This window comes from Oncorhynchus gorbuscha, linkage group LG05 (assembly GCF_021184085.1).
Source record: "Oncorhynchus gorbuscha isolate QuinsamMale2020 ecotype Even-year linkage group LG05, OgorEven_v1.0, whole genome shotgun sequence".
Taxonomy (NCBI): domain Eukaryota; kingdom Metazoa; phylum Chordata; class Actinopteri; order Salmoniformes; family Salmonidae; genus Oncorhynchus; species Oncorhynchus gorbuscha.
This window is the reverse complement of record NC_060177.1, coordinates 53,995,823-54,015,405: the sequence shown is the minus strand read 5'-3', so window position 1 is coordinate 54,015,405 and position 19,583 is coordinate 53,995,823. Positions and strand designations below refer to the sequence as shown.

Sequence of the window (19,583 nt, the reverse complement as noted above, 5' to 3'; positions counted from 1 at the left end):
ACATCTGCCACACAAATCTTTCATTAAATTGTCTAATATTGTAAGAAACACTCCTTTGAAGGGTTTGCATGACCTATGACCTCTGTCAATGACTTTCCATTGTGGTTTGATCACCCTCATTGGAAAGCCATTTGGTTAATGATTTTAAGGTAATTTGTAATACTGATTTAAAGGTCATTTGTAATATTGATAATTATGATGAAGTTTATAGTTCTTAGCCATATTTGTGATTTGGATCAATGTGAAAAAGGAGAGCGCGTTGCCTTTGACTAAAGGTAGGCTGCCTTAAGTCTATTTTCCTACGACCGTATGGATACAATTATTTTTTATTTATGGAGTTCTTAAGAGTAGTGATTTTAATTTGATTTTGTTTTTTGAAATGTTGTTTTATTTTTTGACCAGTAGTGCTTTTTCTTTGAGAACGACAGGGTGGCTGCCTTAAGTCTATTTTCCTACGACCGTATGGATACAATTATTATTTTTTATTTATGGAGTTCTTAAGAGTAGTGATTTTAATTTGATTTTGTTTTTTGAAATGTTGTTTTATTTTTTGACCAGTAGTGCTTTTTCTTTTTTACACGTTACTCACATAGGGAGTTATGTGTCAAAATGGGGGAGGTCACAGCCCTCTGAGGTTTTGGATTAAAGTTGACATACCTTGAGTGATGTGTATGGAGTGATATGTGAAGGAGTGTATTGTTGTGTTGTTCTGATCTGTTCTCTTGAGGTTATCATGAAAAATGACATCAGATGGTATCTTAATGTATAGAAGAGATAATTGGACCGGACAGTGTGTGTACCTCAAACCCCCCCCCCCCCTCTAACTGGCTGAAGAATAGCAACAAAGGCGTTCAATACGGCCCTGTCCGCACCACTTCTACTGAGAGAAATGAGTCCGAGCCAGCAACCGGTGTACAGCATCTGATCAAAGCTATCAACTGCTTTTCTCTCATGTCTTTTCTCAGGAGTGTGAGAGGAGTCCACGTGGAGTGAGCATGGGGAGAAATATGTTCCAAACTTCTCTTATGTTACTGGTATACTGGTTGACGAATGGACAACAAATAATGGGTGGTAAAGGTGATGGCGGCTCAGGTGAAACATTGAAATTGGGACATTATCATGGTCATCCACTTTGAACTGTAAAGCTATCTGAAGAAGACGAAAAGGACGCCAGAAGAATCAGTGCCTGAAGGGGGGTCAACTGTGCCCAACATTGTTTTAGACTTTGGGGTATCAGGTTGATTGTAGAGGTCTACACACAACATGGCGGATATTTCTTTGGCTGGTTTGGTCTCTGAGCGCTGTACTCAGATTATTGCATGGTGTGCTTTTTCCGTAAAGTTTTTTAAAAATCTGACACAGCGGTTGCATTAACCTCTTCAACCTATGGGGGTGCTATGTCATTATTTGATAAAAAAACGTGCCCGTTTTAAGCTCAATATTTTGTCATGAAAAGATGCTCGACTATGCATATAATTGGCAGCTTTGGAAAGAAAACACTCTGACGTTTCCAAAACTGCAAAGATATTATCTGTGAGTGCCCCAGAACTGATGCAACAGGCGAAACCAAGATGAAACTTCAAACAGGAAATGAGCAGGATTTTTGACGCTCTGTTTTTCATTGTCTCCTTATATGGCTGTGAAAGCGCCACGAATTAGCCTGCCCTTTCTATCGTTTCTCCAAGTTGTCTGCAGCATTGTGACATATTTGTAGGCATATCATTGGAAGATTGGCCATAAGAGACTACATTTACCAGGGGTCCGCCCGGTGTCCTTTGTTGAAATTGTTGCGTAATCTCCAAGCTGCTCGCATTCATCCATGTGATTGAGACAGAGAGGAGACTTCCAGGAATGATATATCATGAAGAGATATGTGAAAAACACCTTGAGGATTGATTCTAAACAACGTTTACCATGTTTCAGTCGATATTATGGAGATAATGTGGAAGAAAGTTTGGCGTTTGGATGAATGAATTTTCTTTTTTTTTTGGTAGCCAAACATGACGCAGAAAACGGACCGATTTCTCCTGCACAAATAATCTTTCAGGAAAACTGAACATTTGCTATCTAACTGAGAGTCTCCTCATTGAAAACATCCAAAGTTCTTCAAAGGTAAATGATTTATTGAATATTTTTGCTGGTTTTTGTGAAAATGTTGCCTGCTAATGCTAACGCTAAATGCTAAATGCTAGTTTGCTATGGTTGAGAAGCATATTTTTTAAAATCTGAGATGACAGTGTTGTTAACAAAAGGATAAGCTTGAGAGCTAGCATTTTGATTTCATTTAATTTGCGATTTTCATGAATAGTTAACGTTGCGTTATGGTAATGGGCTTGAGGCTGTAGTCATGATCCCAGATCCGGGTTGGCTCGACGCAAGAAGTTAAGGAGAAGTTTATCTACATTTCCATGTGTAAGAGTTGTATCTTTTATCAATGTTTATTATGAGTATTTCTGAGAATTGATGTGGCTCTCTGCAAAATCACTGCATGTTTTGAACATAACACCCCAATGTAAAATGAGATTTTTGGATATAAATGTGCTCTTTATCGAACAAAACATACATGTATTGTGTAACATGAAGTCCTGTGAGTGTCATCTAATGAAGATCATCAAAGGTTAGTGATTAATTTTATCTATATTTCTGCTTTTTGTGACTCCTCTCTTTGACTGGAAAAATGGCTGTGTTTTTCTGTGACTTGGTGGTGACCTAACATAATAGTTTGTGGTGCTTTCGCTGTAAAGCCTTTTTGAAATCAGACACTGTGGCTGGATTAACGGGAATTGTATATTTAAAATGGTGTAAAATACTTGCATGCTTGAGGAATTTTAATTGTGATATTTTTGTTGTTTTGAATTTGGCGCCCTGCACTTTCACTGGCTGTTGGCGGGGTGGGACACTACTGTCCCGAATATCCCAGGTTAATGTTTCTGTTCTATACAGGGCCAGACACTGGTCTCTACACAATGAAACAGCAGATACTGTCTGCTATGTATTATAGGTATCTTTCATACAAATCTTAACCTTGTGACCCATTCTATATATCTGTTGTTCATCATGTAGGTTGAAAGGAGTGTATCTTGGCTATAAAATACCTTTGTACTTTTGTCTCGGGGCTCACAACGAATCATCTGAGCGTGAATCGTCAACCAGCCATGACCAGCCATCATTATCGTAGAGCACTCAATCAATTCACTTTATATGTGTGTATGTTGTATTGACTTGCTCCCTTATTAATAAGTGATTAAATATTTAGTTTAAGTATAACTCTGACTTGTGTGATAAGTTTGTCTCTCCTCATTTGATAGTAAAGAAATTAACCACCACAACATATATACATACATATATAAACACATTTTAATTTTTTTTTTTCTTTATTACCTTCTAACCCAACCACCCTTCTCCTAATTGGAGTAAACTAGTGAACAATACCTAGGCTTCTACTTCCAGCTTATACATAGTATATACATTTTACGGATACAATGTATTTTACAATAGTTATATTTTGTTTGTTTTTACTCCTGTCCTTCCTCTAACCTCAACCTCTCCCATCTATTTCTTTCACAAAGTTCTGAACCTATATATGTTTTATGGACACAGTATCTTTTACATTAGTTTCTTGTTACTAGTTGTTATTCCCAAACTTCAGCTCCATTCAACTCCTCCCATCTGTCTCTTAACACCATCCATATTGGATGGATATATATTCTTCAACTGTGCTGTGAAGTTTCACAGAAGTTCTGAACCTTTCTATTCTCAGAATTTCTACAGATTGTAAATTAAAAATCAATTGTTTTTGCTTAAAGTATTATTATAATATTGATTGATTGACTATGACTTTTCAGATCACCCTGTAGTCTTATCTGCAGAGTTAGCTCCAGGTAAATGTTGCAATTTTTCAGCCATTGCTGGACCTGTGACCAAAACTCCCCCTCATTTTTCCAGTACACTGAATTGCGTAGCCTTGTGTTTCTACGGAGATTGTCATTCTGGGAATCACTGTGTTTCTTATCCCCAGGAGTGAGTATAGCGAGCCTTGTCTTTCGGTCTGTAATTAAAAAGCATACAGATTTGTGTGGTCATGCGGATTAAAGAGAAATAAGAAAAGAGGCTGATCTTTACGTACAATTCGTCTCCTTTTTTTCCCTGAGTATGTTGGTGCGTCTGAATTGCACTAGTGAATAGGGTACCATTTCAGATGCAGCCACTGTCAGGCATAATCTCTAGACAGGAAGCCACTTGTGCTGGTCCACCTTCTGATCCCTCCTATGACATCATTGTTCATCATTCTTTCACCCAACTATAGGGGGAGAGAGCAGCTCTCAGTCTATTTCTCAGCATCTATCATTGGCTCCTTTCTCTTTTTGTCATTTCTTTCTCTCCACATTCGGTCCCTTCTCTCAACCTCTTCACTCTGAAGCATCTCTTCTCTTTTCTCCCGTACCCCTCCTCTCTTGCATCTATATTTGTGTGGACTTCTTTGACTCACTCTCCATTTCGCCTCCCGCCCTCTCTCCTCATCTCTCTCTCCCTCTCTCTCTCTCCCTCTCTCTCTTTCCCTCCTTTTCTGCCTCTCTCTCGTTCTCTGTAGTATCGGAGCTGCATACTAATAGAGTTCTTTAATTACTTTTTTTCATAGGGACTGTCTGATATAACTTAAGCTGTGCTGCCCTTGCACATTGCTATGGCGAAACTCCAGTGGTTAATTGTACTAAGAGGAGGCGTGTGCGCGTGTGTGTGTGTGCGTGTGTGTGCGTGCGTGTGTGTGTGTGTGTTTCTGGGGTGTGTGGGGAGGGGAATAAAAGTTGACAGACAGACAGACAGACAGACAGACAGACAGACAGACAGACAGACAGACAGACAGACAGACAGACAGACAGACAGACAGACAGACAGACAGACAGACAGACAGACAGACAGACAGACAGACAGACAGACAGACAGACAGACAGACAGACAGACAGACAGACAGACAGACAGACAGACAGACAGACAGACAGACAGACTGACTGACTGACTGACTGACTGACTGACTGACTGACTGACTGACTGACTGACTGACTGACTGAGACGGGGTGTGAGAGCTAGAGGAATGAAGAGATGGAGTAAGATCCAAACACAGACACACTATTTGAGCTAAGGGTGGATGTCGTTTAGGGCCCTTTTATGCTCCTGTCAATCCTATTAATCCCTGGCAGAGCACAGACAGACAGAGCTCTCAGCTCTCTGCTCTCAGCTGTCCGTCTGTCTGTCAGGGATATGTTACATACATTTGTGTAACTCCATTTAGTGTTATGTGTTACGTTACAAATGGATTCATGGTCTGGTTACTTAACATAGAAACGAAAGTAGATAGGTTGGTCGTGGAGGATGGGTGGCCTTATAATGTGACCGTCCAGCGTGTTTAACTCGTGTTGGGGACAACTGTAGCATTTTAGCTAACTCTTCCCTTGACCCGGCTACGTAATTTCTCCTAACCTGCTACGTTAGTTCTCCTAACCTGCTGCGTTAGAATCCTAACCTGCTGCATTAGCCGCTAACGTTAGCCACAAATGCTTACATGCAACAAGCAGCCTGGCCTCAGGGCAAGACTTACTATACTATACATCCTCCAAGATGTTTGATAAATTACATCATCCAATTAATGTGATATTGTATGGCAGGGTAAGACACATGATACTATACATCCTCCATTTCCTATTCCATTGGTAATGTAAAATATTCTACTAAATGCGAACAAATTTACATCCCAAATCCCACGAATTGACCTCAGGCCGGGTTGCATAGTAACTACTATACTGCTGACATCTATACACTGACACCTATGAATAAGTCCTCTACAGTGTTTCTCAACCCAGTCCATACACAGTCCATACAAGATGTTGCTGCTGCCTGATCGATTCATCAGTTAGTTAGATACTTGATTGGTTAGTTCACTGCAAGCAAGAAAAACTACATCCAGAGGCTGCTTTTCTGGTTGCTGGCGTCACTAAGACACCTGATGCCCAACTTCTATCAACACGTCTCCAACGCCACTAGGGGCGATAAGGTCCTTGACCACTGTTATTCTACTCACAACCAAGGATACAAGGCCCTTCCTCATCTGCCAATCCGTACTCCTGTTTCCAGTTTACAAGCAGAAATTCAAACATTTGAGAAATGGTCACCAGAATGAGAGATTATGCTACAGGACTGCATTGCTAGCACTGATTGGAATGTGTTTCCACACTCCGCCGATAACATTGACGAGTTAACCACCTCCGTCTCCGCCTTCATTCGAAAATGCATTCGATGAGGGTTCACTGCTTCGGCCGAGGACTGGAATATGTACAAGAAGTTCCGCTTTGACCTCTGCAGAGTCATCAAACGAGCAAAAGGACAATATAGGAATAAGGTGGACTCATATTATACAGGCTCTGCCGCCTGCCGCATGTGGTGCGGACTACAGTCGATTACGGATTACAAAGGAAGACCCAACCGTGATCTGCCCCATAATGCCTCTCTACCAGACAAACCCAATACACGCTTCGACAACAATAACATTGTGCCGGGTGTGAGAGCCGTCACCGACCCAGAGGATTGGGATCTCGCTCTCTGAGGCCGACTTGAGAAAGGTCTCTAAACAGGTCAACATCCGCAAGGCCGCTGGGCCCGACGGGTTTCCAGGGTGCGTTCTCAGATCATGCGCAGAACAGCTGGCAGGCATATTGAAGGTTATTTTCAAACTCTTCTTGTCCCAATCTGTAATCCCCACATGTTTTAAGATGACTACCATAATTTCTGCCCCCAGGAACTCTAAGGCGTCATCCGACAATGACTACCGCCCTGTAGCACTCACTTCTGTAATCATGAAGTGCTTTGAGAGGCAGGTTATGGCACACATTAACTCCACCATCACAGACACCATAGACCCACTCTATACCGCCCCAACAGATCCATAGATGACACAATCTCAATTGCACCGCCCTCACCCACCTAGATAAGAGGAATACCTATATGAGAATGCTGTTCATGGACTACAGCTCAGGGTTCAACACCATTGTCACCTCAAAACAAGTCTCCAAGCTTAGGACTCTGGGTCTGAACACCTCCCTCTGCACCTGGAAACTGGCCAACCCCAGGTGGTAAGGGTAGGCAAAATACCTCTGCCACGCTGACCCGCAACACAGGTGCCCCACAGGGGTGTGTTCTTAGTCCCCTCTTGTACTCCCTGTTCACCGATGATTGCGTACCAAGCATGACTTCAACACCATCATCAAGTTTGCTGAAAACACAATGGTGGTAGGCCTGATCACCGGTGACGATTGATCAGCCTACAGGGAGGAAGTCTGTGACCTGGCAGTGTGGTGCCAGAGCAACGGCCTCTCCCTCAATGTCAGTAAGTTTGGCATGGGCCCTTAAATCCTCAAAAGGTTCTACAGCTGTACCATTGATAGCATCTTGACAGGCTGCATCACTGCCTGGTATGGCAATAGCACCAACCTCGATCGCATGGAGCTAAAGAGGGTGGTGAGGACAGCCAAGTATATCACTAGGGCCATGCTTCCTGCCATCCAGGGCATCTATATCAGGTGGTGTGGAAGGAAGGCCCGGAGAATTGTTAAAGATTCCAACCACCTAAGCCATAGACTATTCTCTCTGCTTCTGCATGGCAGGCGGTACTGGTGCATCAAGTCTGACACCAACAGGCTCTTGAACAGCTTCTATTCCAAAACAATGACTGATAAATAGCTAACAAAATCTGAATTAACCTTGTATCCTCATTGACCTTTTTATTTAAACTATTTGTCACTATGCACACTCACAGGGCCCTACACACTCACACACACTAACTCCATCATCTGCTCACTCACACATAATATGTACATACTGTACATTTATATTGACTACACACACACCCCCTCACATACAAGCTGCTGCTTCTCTGTTTATCTTAAATCATGTTGCCTGATCCCCTTACCCTTATACATATCTACCTCCATCACTCCAGTATCCCTGCACATTGTAATTCTGGTACTGGAACTGACCCTGTATATAGTATGCTTACTTACTTACTCACTTATTGTTTTCTTCATACTTCTTCTTATTTCTTGTGTGTTTTTTCCTAGTATTACATTGTTGTTGATTATTGCATTGTTGGGTTTTGAGTTTGCAAAAAAGGTAGTTAACTGTACTAGCGCATGTGACATAAAAAACTTGAAACTTGAATGTGCTCGAATACTAGTTTTTCTTGTAACAGTTCTGAAGAGGAGGAAGATTCTATAGCCTGCTGATCATGCCCATGCAGGGAGAGAGAGGGAGAACCATGCAAAGGGAGGTAGTACAAGGCCAAGAAAAAAGAGGGTGACACATACACTTACCCTGTAGTAGTCCGTGCTGTACACGTCTCGGGACATGCCGAAGTCACCGATCTTCACCAGCAGGTTCTCTCCCACCAGACAGTTACGTGTGGCCAGGTCTCGGTGGACAAAGTGCTGGGAGGCCAGGTAGACCATGCCTGCAGCGATCTGCTGGGCGATGTGCAGCATCTGGGACTGGGTCAGCTCCACGGGTCGGTTTGTCGGACCGTCACCCATCATCACAGAGTCGGGACCGTGAGCCCTTCAGGAGGAGAGGAGGGGAGAAAAAAATCTATTGAAATGACAAATCACTACCAGAAATGTGACATCCCATATCTTTCTTAGAACTTAGTGATGGCGTGGTTGTCCTATTGCTATTTTGCATACAACTTTCCCACGTCTTTCTAGGAATGGTGCAGGATAGTTGCTTGGCTTTGGAACGTTCTTAGCATATGTAGCCCTTTCCTGCAGTCAATGGCTACTGTCATTACACACCTGGCTAAAATATTACTGTAGCTCTGTTTGAATCACTTTTATAGTTAACTCTGACACATGCTGGAAACAGAAGATACTCTACAGGAATGATGGGGTCCATCCAAATCATCTTGGCTCCTGGACTCTGTCCAAGCATTTCAAGGCTCCGTTGAGACAATTACTTATCAATGACACAAGATCAACTCTGTTAATCCCTACCATTGTGACACTAAGTTGTCATAGTGCTGCATCAAATGTGCATGATCCCAGGGGTGTTGGCAGACACAATGTAAGTAACTTAGTTGATGTCCCTCTAACTGCCCTGAATACCTCTGTTGATCCTACAGCTATTTTATGCAGTAACCATGTGCCTATGAACCAGTTACACTGTCAGCACTGAGGCGGAGTGCCTTAGTAGGAAGTCCACTGTGTGCAGCTCACTGTGCACTATCAGCTCCAAAGTACATAACATGAGCAAGTCTACTTCTGACAAGCTTCCCAGTAAAGCATTAAAAACAATCAAGCAACCCAGAAAAGTGCTAAAAAATAGCTCATATGAACATATGTAGACTAAGAAACAAGGTGCCTGAAGTCAATCACTTGCTTTTAACAGATGACGTTCATATTCGAACAATCTCTGAAGCACACTTAGACAGTACCTTTGATGATACAGTGGTAGCAATACATGGTTATGCCTTCTACCGAAAAGACAGACATGTCAATGGGTGCGTTGTTGAGGTCTATATTAAAAACCACATCCCTGTAAAGCTTAGAGAAAATCCCATGTTAAATACTGTTGAAGTAATATGGCTATCTGCCTCACCTAAAGCCCATTCTGGTGGGAACTGCTATAGGCCACCAAGTGATAAAAGTCAGTATCTGGATAATATGTGTGAAATGCTTGATAATGTATCTGATATCAACAGAGATATTATATTTTCTGGGTGATTTAAATATTGATGTCATTACGCACACCTGTCCCCTATTCCCACTGATTAGTACTTGTATAAGTGTGCCCTTTGGTTTCCATTGTCGATTTTTGTTACTATGTCTATTGGTGAGTGTGTGTACCTGCGCTGTGTATTTAGGCTTTTGTGCCATTGTGGATTGCACAGATGATTACGGGTCTTGTCCCGTGTGTTAATCATTGTGCACGTGTGTTATTTATTTGAGGTACTCCTCGCTCTTTAGTTTGGGTTTCTACCCTGTGTTTTGTATAGTGTTTGTTTGGACTTTGTCCCCGTGCCTTTACACAGCACACCGTAATTTGGGTTTAATTTTTAAAAAACTATTACGCATTCCTGCGCCTGTCTCCCGAATCATTCATACCAACATGACAATTGACTGGCTTTCATCAAGCTGCCCACTGAAGAAAAAACGTCAAACTGTGAGCAGTGCCTGCAACCTTGTTCAGGTTGTCAGCCAACCTACTAGGGTAGTTACAAACAGCACAGGAATGAAAATCATCTTTACTAATGCTGCAGAAATCTGCTTTAAAGTAGTATCCAAATCCATTGAATGTATTGATCACAACATAGTAGCCATATCTAGGAAAACTAAAGTTCCAAAAGTTGGGCCTGATATAGTTAAGAGGCATACAATAAGTTTTGTAGTGATTCTTATGTTGACTATGTAAAGAATATTTGCTGGTCTGTGGTGTGTTATGAGGAGCAACCAGAAGCTGCACTTGACAGATTTATGAAATTCCATATTCCAGTTACTAAAAAGCATGCAACCATTAAGAAAATGACTGTAAAAACGGATGAGGCAAAAGGTATGGCAAATAAGTCTGGCAGCCCAACCGACTGGCAAACGTACTGCAAATTGAGAAATAATGTCACTAAACTAAATAAAAATAAACTATACAGTGAAACAAAAATACATGATGTAAAGAATGATAGTTTAAAGCTTTGGAGCACCTTAAATGAAATGTTGGGAAAAAAGGCAAACTTAGCTCCATCATTCATTGAATCAGATGGCTCATTCATCACAAAACCCACTGATATTGCCAACTACTTTAATGATTTTTTCATTGGCAAGATTAGCAAACTTGCCTGCAACAAACTCTGACACTACACATCCAAGTATATCTGACCAAAGTACAAAAGGCAAGCACTGTACTTTTGAATTCTGTAAAGTGAGTGTGGAAGAGGTGAAAAAATTATTGTTGTCACAGGCCACTGCGGTCTGACAACCTGGATGGAAAATAACTGAGGATAATAGTAGACGATATTGCCACTCCTATTTGACATATCTTCAATTTAAGCCTACGAGAAAGTGTGTGCACTCAGATCTGGAGGGAAGCAAATGTCATATATATTCTATATTGTGGATAAAGAGTTATTTGTCTAACAGAATATAGATGGTGTTCTTTAACCTCTTTGAGATAGGGGGCAGCATTTTCACTTTTGGATAAATAGCGTACCCAATTTCAACGTCCTGCTACTCATGCCAAGAATATAAGATATGCATATTATTTGATTTGGATAGCAAACAATCTGAAGTTTCTAAAACTGTTTGAATCATGTCTGTGAGTATAGCAGAACTTATGTAGCAGGCAAAACCCCGAGGACTAACCGTTCAGATTTTTTTTAAGGTCAAATCAAATCAAATAAAATAAAATTGTATTTGTCACATACACATGGTTAGCAGATGTTAATGCGAGTGTAGCGAAATGCTTGTGCTTCTAGTTCCGAAAATGCAGTGATAACCAACAAGTAATCTAACTAACAATTCCAAAACTACTGTCTTATACACAGTGTAAGGGGATAAAGAATATGTACATAAGGATATATGAATGAGTGATGGTACAGAGCAGCATACAGTAGATGGTATCGAGTACAGTATATACATATGAGATGAGTATGTAGACAAAGTAAACAAAGTGGCATAGTTAAAGTGGCTAGTGATACATGTATTACATAAGGATGCAGTCGATGATGTAGAGTACAGTATATACGTATGCATATGAGATGAATAATGTAGGGTAAGTAACATTATATAAGGTAGCATTGTTTAAAGTGGCTAGTGATATATTTACATCATTTCCCATCAATTCCCATTATTAAAGTGGCTGGAGTTGGGTCAGTGTCAATGACAGTGTGTTGGCAGTAGCCACTCAATGTTAGTGGTGGCTGTTTAACAGTCTGATGGCCTTGAGATAGAAGCTGTTTTTCAGTCTCTCGGTCCCAGCTTTGATGCACCTGTACTGACCTCGCCTTCTGGATGATAGCGGGGTGAACAGGCAGTGGTTCGGGTGGTTGATGTCCTTGATGATCTTTATGGCCTTCCTGTAACATCGGGTGGTGTAGGTGTCCTGGAGGGCAGGTAGTTTGCCCCCGGTGATGCGTTGTGCAGACCTCACTACCCTCTGGAGAGCCTTACGGTTGAGGGCGGAGCAGTTGCCGTACCAGGCGGTGATACAGCCCACAAGGATGCTCTCGATTGTGCATCTGTAGAAGTTTGTGAGTGCTTTTGGTGACAAGCCGAATTTCTTCAGCCTCCTGAGGTTGAAGAGGCGCTGCTGCGCCTTCTTCACGACGCTGTCAGTGTGAGTGAACCAATTCAGTTTGTCTGTGATGTGTATGCCGAGGAACTTAAAACTTCCTACCCTCTCCACTACTGTTCCATCGATGTGGATAGGGGGGTGTTCCCTCTGCTGTTTCTTGAAGTCCACAATCATCTCCTTAGTTTTGTTGACGTTGAATGTGAGGTTATTTTCCTGACACCACACTCCGAGGCCCCTCACCTCCTCCCTGTAGGCCGTCTCGTCGTTGTTGGTAATCAAGCCTACCACTGTTGTGTTGTCCGCAAACTTGATGATTGAGTTGGAGGCGTGCGTGGCCACGCAGTCGTGGGTGAACAGGGAGTACAGGAGAGGGCTCAGAATGCACCGTTGTGGGGCCCCGTGTTGAGGATCAGTGGGGAGGAGATGTTGTTGCCTACCCTCACCACCTGGGGGCGGCCCGTCAGGAAGTCCAGTACCCAGTTGCACAGGGCGGGGTCGAGACCCAGGGTCTCGAGCTTGGAGGGTACTATGGTGTTGAATGCCGAGCTGTAGTCGATGAACAGCATTCTCACATAGGTATTCCTCTTGTCCAGGTGGGTTAGTTGCATCGTCTGTGGACCTATTTGGGCGGTAAGCAAATTGGAGTGGGTCTAGGGCACATATGTCAGAGTCAAGGCCCGCGGGCCACATCCGGCCCGCGAGAAGGTTTTTTACGGCCCCTGGGATGATCTTGATTTATTATTAGAACCGGCCCGCAGACCGCAGCAAGCCGGCAGCCCGCAGATCTTTTACACGCACCAATACTACATTTCCCACAATGCAACGGTGACGCACCGAGCAGTAGGCTGCTTCATTTCAATATTTATTGGCACAGCAGTTGTCAGCATCACAGTAAAATTAACTTTCAGATACCCATCAAAAATGGCAAAACGGAAGGTGGACACTGAGAACCGGGGGTTTCAAACAAGGTGGGAGTCGGAGTATTTGTTCACGGAGGTAGCTGGAAAACCTGTGTGTCTTCTGTGTGGAGAAAGTGTGGCGGTACTGAAAGAGTATAATCTGAGACGACATTATGAAACGAAACACGCGGACAAAAACAAGAATATGGACATGGAACAAAGGCTACAAAAGGCAGAGGAATTAAAACGAGGCCTCAAATCTCGACAGGCTCTGTTCAAAAAAGCCAAATCACAAGGCCAGGCTGCTGTCAAGGCCAGTTTTATTTTGGCAGAAGAGATCGCTAAATCAGCCCGGCCATTTACGGAGGGGGATTTCATCAAAAACTGCATGATTAAAGTTTGTGACGAAGTTTGCCCAGAAAAAAGGCAACCTTTTTAAATGTGAGTCTGAGCAGAAACACCATTGCCGAGAGAGTAGACCAGTTGTCCATCAATCTAAAAGAGCAGCTTGTGAAAAAGGGAAAAGATTTCATTGCATATTCCTTGGCTGTGGATGAGAGCACCGACATTTCTGACATTGCCCAGTTGTCAATTTTCATCCGCGGAGTGGACTCCAGCCTAAGCGTGACAGAGGAGTTTTTGGCTTTACGTCCTATGCATGGCACAACTACGGGGCATGATTTGTATGAAGAGGTGTCAAGATGTGTAAATGAGATGGAGCTGCCTTGGGAAAAACTGTGGGTTTGACAACCGACGGAGCACCTGCGATGTGTGGACACAGGAGCGGACTGGTGGCAAAGATACGGGAAAAGATGCAAGAGGAAAACGCGACAGGTGAGCTGACAGCTTATCATTGTATCATACACCAGGAAGCGTTGTGCGGTAAAGCCTTGAAAATGGAGCATGTAATGAGCATCATCACGCGCACAGTTAACTTTATCAGAGCCAAAGGTTTGAATCACCGCCAGTTCAAGGCATTTCTGACGGAGTTAGAAACGGAGCATGGTGATTTGCCTTATCACACAGAGGTGCGATGGCTAAGCCAGGGAAAGGTGCTTCAAAGATGTTTCGAGCTTCGTGAGGAGATTTGTCTGTTCTTGGACAGCAAAGGGAAAGACACAACACAACTCCGAGACGAAATGTTTCTGTGTGAAATGGCTTTTCTGTGTGACATTACGAGTCATCTGAATGCAATGAACTTGCAGCTGCAGGGTCGGGATCGTGTCATCTCTGATATGTACAGTACAGTGAAGGCATTTAAAACCAAACTGACTCTGTGGGAGACGCAGATGCGGAAAGAAAATTTGAGCCACTTTCCCAGCTGCCAGACCATGAAAGAGAAGCTCTCTACCAGTGCGTTCCCGAGCGCACAGTTGGCTGATAAAATAGGTATGCTTGCCGCTGACTTTCGACGCCGATTTGCTGACTTTGAAGCACAAAAAGCAGGTTGGAACTGCTCGGTAACCCATTTGCTGTTGACGTGGAAAGCTCACCACCAAACCTCCAAATGGAGTTGATTGACCTCCAATGCAATGATGCACTGAGGGCAAAATATGCGGCAGTGGGTGCTGCGGAGTTCGCCCGTTTCCTCCCGACACAATGCCCCAGCTGCGCATCCAGGCTGCTCAAACGTTGTCTATGTTTGGCAGCACATACCTGTGTGAACAACTGTTTTCTTTGATGAACTTGAACAAAACATCACACAGAAGTCGACTTACTGCTGAACACCTCCACTCAATTCTGAGGATTTCCTCAGCTCAGAGCCTTACCCCGAACATTGATGAACTTGTGGAAAAGATGGGACACCACCAAGTATCACCCTCAACCTCAAACAAGTGAACATTACTGTGCAATCACATATTTAGAGTTTTTACTCAGTTCAAGTTTAAAAGTTAAAGTTTAATATTTGTTTTCACTGCATGTTACTTCTCCTTAAACAAAGTGTTGTTTTTGATTAATAGATTTTTGCACTTTATTTTATTGTATTTCAATCCAATTATATTTTAAAAATATTTCAGTTGAGTGGATGATAGAAAATTGCTATTATTGTTTTTTTCTTTGAAGTAAATTTAGCCCACTTTTGCTAAAATAGAAAATATAGGCTACTGATGGTGCCTTGAATACCGGTTTCTTTCATTTAATGTTCATGTTATGGGGATTTTTATATAAAGGAAATTTGTCTTTTGTGTCTGTTGAAAATTAAAGATTACTGACAGAGCCATAAGAAAATATTGCTTTATTTATCTGATCATATTGGAATATATTTGTTAGGTTTTCAGTAGGTTCAATTAGGTTCACTAGACTATATGCGTCATTTAAATTTTTTTCAATGAACATTCGAACAGTCCGGCCCTCTGCTTGTAGCTAAATTTTTTATTTGGCCCTCCGTCCATTTGACTTTGACACCCCTGGTCTAGGGTGTCAGGTAGGGTGGAGGTGATATGGTCCTTGACTAGTCTCTCAAAGCACTTCATGATGACGGAAGTGAGTGCTACGGGGCGGTAGTCGTTTAGCTCAGTTACCTTAGCTTTCTTGGGAACAGGAACAATGGTGGCCCTCTTGAAGCATGTGGGAACAGCAGACTGGTACAGGGATTGATTGAATATGTCCGTAAACACACCGGCCAGCTGGTCTGCGCATGCTCTGAGGGCGCGGCTGGGGATGCCGTCTGGGCCTGCAGCCTTGCGAGGGTTAACACGTTTAAATGTCTTACTCACCTCGGCTGCAGTGAAGGAGAGACCGCATGTTTTCGTTGCAGGCCGTGTCAGTGGCACTGTATTGTCCTCAAAGCGGGCAAAAAAGTTATTTAGTCTGCCTGGGAGCAAGACATCCTGGTCCGTGACTGGGCTGGGTTTCTTCTTGTAGTCCGTGATTGACTGTAGACCCTGCCACATGCCTCTGGTGTCTGAGCCTTTGAATTGAGATTCTACTTTGTCTCTGTACTGACGCTTAGCTTGTTTAATAGCCTTGCGGAGGGAATAGCTGCACTGTTTGTATTCGGTCATGTTGCCAGACACCTTGCCCTGATTAAAAGCAGTGGTTCGCGCTTTCAGTTTCACGCGAATGCTGCCATCAATCCACGGTTTCTGTAGGCAGGGATCAACAAAATGGAGTCGTGGTCAGCTTTTCCGAAAGGGGGGCGGGGCAGGGCCTTATATGCGTCGCGGAAGTTAGAGTAACAATGATCCAAGGTTTTACCACCCCTGGTTGCGCAATCAATATGCTGATAAAATTTAGGGAGTCTTGTTTTCAGATTAGCTTTGTTAAAATCCCCAGCTACAATGAATGCAGCCTCCGGATAAATGGTTTCCAGTTTGCAAAGAGTTAAATAAAGTTCGTTCAGAGCCATCGATGTGTCTGCTTGGGGGGGGGATATATACGGCTGTGATTATAATCGAAGAGAATTCTCTTGGAAGATAATGCGGTCTACATTTGATTGTGAGGAATTCTAAATCAGGTGAACAGAAGGATTTGAGTTCCTGTATGTGTCTTTCATCACACCATGTCTCGTTAGTCATGAGGCATACGCCCCCGCCACTCTTCTTACCAGAAAGATGTTTGTTTCTGTCGGCGCGATGCGTGGAGAAACCCGTTGGCTGCACCGCATCGGATAGCGTCTTCCCAGTAAGCCATGTTTCCGTGAAGCAGAGAACATTGCAGTCTCTGATGTCCCTCTGGAATGCTACCTCTGTTCAATGAGTTCTCATTGGCAAATTATATTTCTTAGGAACTGGTTTTCAGTTCCTACCGCTTCCACTGGATGTCACCAGTCTTTGGAATTTGGTTGAGGTTATTCATTGCTGCAACGAAACCACTACTAAAGGACACCAATAAGAAGGAGAGACTTGCTTGGTGCCAAGAAACACAAGCAATTGACATTAGACTGGTGGAAATCTGTCCTTTGGTCTGATGAGTCCAAATGAGAGATTTGTGGTTCCAACTGCCGTGTCATTGTGAGATGCAGAGTAGGTGAACGGATGGTCTCGGCATATGTTTTTCCCACCGTGAAGCATGGAGGAGGAGGTGAAGTGCTGTGTGGGTGTTTTGCTGGTGACACTGTATGTGATTTATTTCGAATTCAAGGCTCACATAACCAGCAAGGCTACCACAGCTTTCTGCAGCGATACGCCATCCAATCTGGTTTGTGGTTAGTGTCACGACTTCTGCCGAAGTTGGTTCCTCTCCTTTTTTCGGGTGGTGTTCGGTGGTCGACGTCACCGGTCTTCTAGCCCTCGCCGATCCATTTTTCATGTTCCATTTGTTTTGTCTGATTGTCACATACACCTGGTTTCAATTCCCTAATTACATGATGTATATGTTCCCTCTGTTTCCCCCATATCCTTGTCGGGAATTGTAAGTACGTGTGCCTTTTGTGACTGGTTATGTGCATTAAACGGCTCCCGCCATTTACCAAGTACTGCTCTACTGCGTTTGACTTCCATGCCACCAGATACGCACCCCTTGACAGTTAGTGAGACTATCATTTGTTTTTCAACAGGACAATGACCCAACACACTTCCATGCTGTGTAAGGGCTATTTGACCAAGAAGGAGAGTGATGGAGTGCTGCATCAGATGACCTGGCCTCCACAATCACCTGACCTCAACCCAATTGAGATGGTTTTGGGATGAGTCGAGGAGAATCACTACTGTACAGTGTGTGTGACCCTGATTTAGCCCACTAGAGTAATTAAGGAACTTGACAAAAAAACAATATTCTTGGTATTTCATTATTTGAACCGAACGTTTCCTCAAAGTTCAAACATGGTTACATTTATATTTCAACGATGGTAATGTTCTAGAAGCATTCTCCATCCGGTTCGACATTGGGAACGTTTTAAATAGTTCATAGAACGTTAAGAAACAAGGTTCTTCTGTGGGACTTTCAGTACTTCAGCATAATGTCTCATAAAGGTTTCCTCGTTGTTCTATTTAAAGCCATTTTCCAAATTGTTCTTGAGAACATTAAGAAAACTTTCCATAAAAAACCGCAAGGAACTTTAGTAACGTTCAGAAAACATTCTAAGAACATATACATTCCATTCTCAGAATGTTAAGAAAACTTTCCATAAAAACTTTAGTCAAGTTCAGAGAAAGAGAAAATATATACATTTTGTTCTCAGCATCAACAAAACTCTCATTATCCTCTATTTTGTTAAGTGTGTTCAGGTGTGTTGGCCGCACCCGCCGCCCACTAATTGAGTGATTGTTTACTTTGAAATGGGGGCTGTTTGAATAGACTAAAATGAACAGCTTAGTATGCGTAAAAAAAACATGGCAAGCGAGCTTCATCCTGGTATCGCAGTGGACTAATTCCATCGATAGAGAAAATACAATTATAGGTTTGGATCTCACTGATGTCACAATAAAAAATGAATGTGTTTGCGTGATTAATGCCTCAGGAAATGAATTTCCATCTGTCCTATCTGTACTTGGAGTTCAAAAAACATTTTATACAATTTGTACATGCCCAAAGAATGGTTTACCTGAGGAACTTGTTGAGGTCCCCGTGCTTCATGTACTCAAACACCATGATGAGGGGGTCGCTCTCCACACACACACCGTAGAAGGTGACGATATGCTCGTGCTGCAGGTTAGTCAGCAACTCGGCCTCTCGATGGAAGTCCTTCCTCGCATTCTCACTGGCCTCTTTTAGGGTCTGAACACACACACACACACACACACACACACACACACACACACACACACACACACACACACACACACACACACACACACACACACACACACACACACACACACACACACACACACACACACACACACACACACACACACACACACACACACACACACACACACACACACACACAGGTTACTACCGACGTTTCCTCAAAACTCACTACTTGCACACTGAGTTTGAGAAATGTTTACTGACAGGGTACTATTCTGCCACAAGATGTTTTTGGCTCAAGTCCACCAAGTGCAGACTTAAGTGGCTCTTAAAGTAAAAATGAGTTATAGAAACAAAACCATAGTCCACAATGTTAGCTTATTGGCAATGAGCAAGCAGAGATGGTGTACACTTTTATACAGTAAGTGAGTGTGTCATTGTTTACAGAAGTAGTGTTATTGGTTCTCATGTTCTGATCTTTGCTATTTTCATTAAATCTGTCACAGCGTTTTTAGTGCAGAGGCAAATGAGAGAGAGAGAGAGAGAGAGAGAGAGAGAGAGAGAGAGAGAGAGAGAGAGAGAGAGAGAGAGAGAGAGAGAGAGAGAGAGAGAGAGAGAGAGAGAGAGAGAGAGAGAGAGAGGAACAAGAGAGAGAGAGAGAGAGAGAGAGAGACAGAGAGAAGGAACAGAGAGAGAGAGAGAGAGACAGAGACAGAGAGAAGGAACAAG

The 19,583-nt window shown here is 42.9% G+C and overlaps 1 protein-coding gene and 1 pseudogene across 3 annotated transcripts in view; one reads left to right on the top strand and one right to left on the bottom strand.

The window, feature by feature from the left end:
• Nucleotides 1–19,583, bottom strand: part of LOC124036057 (BDNF/NT-3 growth factors receptor-like) — a 95,924-nt gene that overhangs the window by 18,976 nt on the left and 57,365 nt on the right. For 2 of the 3 annotated variants that reach the window (XM_046350174.1, XM_046350172.1), the window contains 2 exons: nucleotides 18,706–18,878; nucleotides 8,355–8,601 (listed from right to left, as the gene is read on the bottom strand). In XM_046350174.1, the coding sequence (XP_046206130.1) occupies nucleotides 8,355–8,601; nucleotides 18,706–18,878 (420 nt within the window). The remainder of the gene's footprint in view (nucleotides 1–8,354; nucleotides 8,602–18,705; nucleotides 18,879–19,583) is intronic. The other variant, XM_046350173.1, reaches the window with a different exon arrangement.
• On the top strand, nucleotides 13,243–15,059 carry LOC124036058 (annotated as a pseudogene).